General features: G+C 49.6%; 1 protein-coding gene across 1 annotated transcript in view; it reads right to left on the reverse strand.

Annotated features, from left to right (window-relative positions):
• Positions 1–2,841, reverse strand: part of EFR3B (EFR3 homolog B (S. cerevisiae)) — an 85,233-nt gene that overhangs the window by 9,091 nt on the left and 73,301 nt on the right. The window contains exons 17-18 of the mRNA XM_011972739.1: positions 2,256–2,383; positions 1,061–1,152 (exon numbers count right to left, since the gene is read on the reverse strand). Of these exons, the coding sequence (XP_011828129.1) occupies positions 1,061–1,152; positions 2,256–2,383 (220 nt within the window). The remainder of the gene's footprint in view (positions 1–1,060; positions 1,153–2,255; positions 2,384–2,841) is intronic.

Below are 2,841 nucleotides of genomic sequence, written 5' to 3' on the forward strand. Positions count from 1 at the left end.
AAAAAAAAAAAAAAAAAAAATCTTGGCTGTCAGTGGTTAGGGGAGAGATGAAGAGGTGGAACACAGAGGGGTTTTAGGGCAGGAAACGACTCTGCATGGTACTCTAGTGGGGGATGCATGCCATTATGCATTTGTCCAAACCCACAGAATGTACAACGCTGAGAGTGAACCCCAGTGTAAACGATGGACTTCAGATGATAACGTTGTGTTAAGGCGGGTGGAACTGTAAGAAATGTACCACTCTGCTGGGGGATGTGGCTCGGAGGGGAGGCTGTGCATGTGTCGGGGGAGGGGAGGGGGCAAAGGGCGATCTCTGTACCTTCCTCTCAATTTTGCTATAACCTAAAATTGCTTTAAAAATAGTCTAAATTTAAAAAAAGAAAAAAAGATTCTTTATTGATACATACGGAAGCAACACTATGAAAGCTGTTCTCACCCTTATCTCTCCAGTTAAGTCTTCAAGTTTCCAACCCAGAGCATGTCGGTCCCCCTGTGAGTGGGGAATGATGACCAGCACACCTTTCTTTTTAATTTTTTGAGACAAGGTCTCACTCTGTCACCTAGGTGGAAGTGCCGTGGTGCCATCATGGCTTACTGCAGCCTCCACCTCCCAGGCTCAGGTGATTCTCCCACCTCAGCATCCTGAGTACCTGGGACCACAGGTGCACGTCACCATGCCTGGCTGATTTTTCAAATTATTTTTTGTAGAGATGGGGTCTCCTTATGTTGCCCCAGATCATCTCGAACTCCTGGGCTCAAGCAATCCTCCTGCCTCAGCCTCCAAAATGTTGGGATCACAGGTGTGAGCCACCATCCCCAGCCAGACCTTTCAAGAGTGAGTTTTATGATATCCTCATGGGAGCAGGGAGGACCCTAAAAATTTTTCCAAAGGGAAATATCTATGACACATACATGGGGAGAGTCAGTAAGAGTATGGAATTACTGGAGAAACTTGCTTTCCATGCAGCCTTAAGCACACTGTGTGGGCAGGGGAGCCTGGAGTCCAGCATCCAATCTACAGGAGGTGGGGCTGCCCCAGGACAGTGGCAGAGACACTCACCTCCTCCTTCTCTGGGCTGTTCCTCGATTCTACCTCCACCTGCAGGGAGATGGTCTCTCCAATGCTCCTCCTCTTGGATAAGCGATCCTCATCTGGGGAAGAAGTAGCCTGGAGGCTTTAGTTCCCAGCCCTCGGAGATCCAGGACTGAGCCGCTAGTCCCACCTCCCAACCCCTCTGCCTCTGCTTGGTCCACAGTCCTCTAAGGCTCAGTGCACACTCAGGCTACACCTGGAGTTTCCAGAAGCTTCCAATTGCTGTGGGCCTTCTCTGTCCATCTTAGGGTGGTCAGTTTTGCTCTTTGGGGCTAAAATTTTGAAATTGTCAATGAGAACACAAAGAAGGTGCTTATGACCAGAATACATATCTCACCTTATATGTAAGCATCATCTGCTAAGAGCACCAGTAGCTCTTCATGAAGCATTTCATGAAGTATTTACTAAGCGCATTTGCATTAATACAGGTACCTTATCACGCCAGCCCTCTAAGGCAGCTATTTTTTTTTTTTTTTTTGAGACGCAGTCTTGCTCTGTTGCCCAGGCTGGTGTGCAACGGCGCGATCTTGGCTCACTGCAATCTCCACCTCCCGGGTTCGAGCAATTCTCCTGTTTCAGCCTCCAGAGTAGCTAGGACTACAGGCACACACCACCACGCCCAGCTAACTTTTTTTTGTATTTTTAGTAGAGACGGGCTTTCACTGTGTTACCCAGGCTGGTCTTGAACCCTGGAACTCAGGCAGTCCATCCGCCTCGGCCTCCCAAAGTGCTAGGATTACAGGCGTGAGCCACTGCCCCCAGCGGGCAGCTATTGTTAACATTCTGTTTTACAGTCAAGGAAACTGAAATTCAGGGACGCAAAGCACTTGTCTAAGATCTTTCAGGCAGTGAGTTGCACAGGGGACTCGAACTGGGTCTCTGGTTCTGTAGCCATGTATACTCTTTCCAGCACACTGGAGCCTCTCCCATCCTCAGGCCGGGCCATCTCATGGGCCGGGTACTTTCAAGGACCCTGCCCTGAGGAGGAGAGGTGGGGCAATCAAGAGGACCTCACCATAAATTTCCACTGTGTCTTTCAGCTCTCACGATATCCAAGGTGCCTCACAGGCAATCAAAGGGCCATAAGTCCCTTACGCTCAGGCCCTTACCTGGCCAAGGAAAGACAGAGGCAGGCCCAGGCATCCCTGCACAGAGCTCATACCTGTCAGTTGAGGGATGTAGGGCAGGCAAAGCCGGTCTGAATTGTAGCCGCTGCCTCCCAGGACTTCACTAATCTTGCTCTGGCGGAAGAGGAGCTCAATCACCACCCCATCAAGATTCTGAGACAGCCTGGAAGATGAAGGAGGGAGGAAGCTCGTTAGAACCGCGGTATCTAGAATGACTTCTGAATAACTGTTTTTGTTTTTGTTTTTTAGACAGGGTTTTGCTCTTGTCGCCCAGGCTGGAGTGTGGTGGAGCGATCTCGGCTCATTGCAACCTCCGCCTTCCAGGTTCAAGCGATTCTCCTGCCTCAGCCTCCCGAGTAGCTGGGAGTAAAGGTGCCCACCACCACGCCCAGCTAATTTTTTGTATTTTTAGTAGAGATGGGGTTTCATCATGTTGGCCAGGCTGGTCTTGAACTTCTGACCTCAGGTGATCCACCCTCCTCAGCCTCCCAAAATGCTAGGATTACAGGCGTGAGCCACCATGCCCGGCCAACTTTTCTTATTACAAAAGTAACATCTTCACTATGCAAGATGACAGAGAAGCAAAAGGGCCAACTTTTCTTATTACAAAAGTAACATCTT

Source organism: Mandrillus leucophaeus, unplaced genomic scaffold (genome assembly GCF_000951045.1).
Source record: "Mandrillus leucophaeus isolate KB7577 unplaced genomic scaffold, Mleu.le_1.0 Scaffold13, whole genome shotgun sequence".
NCBI classification, from domain to species: Eukaryota; Metazoa; Chordata; class Mammalia; order Primates; family Cercopithecidae; genus Mandrillus; species Mandrillus leucophaeus.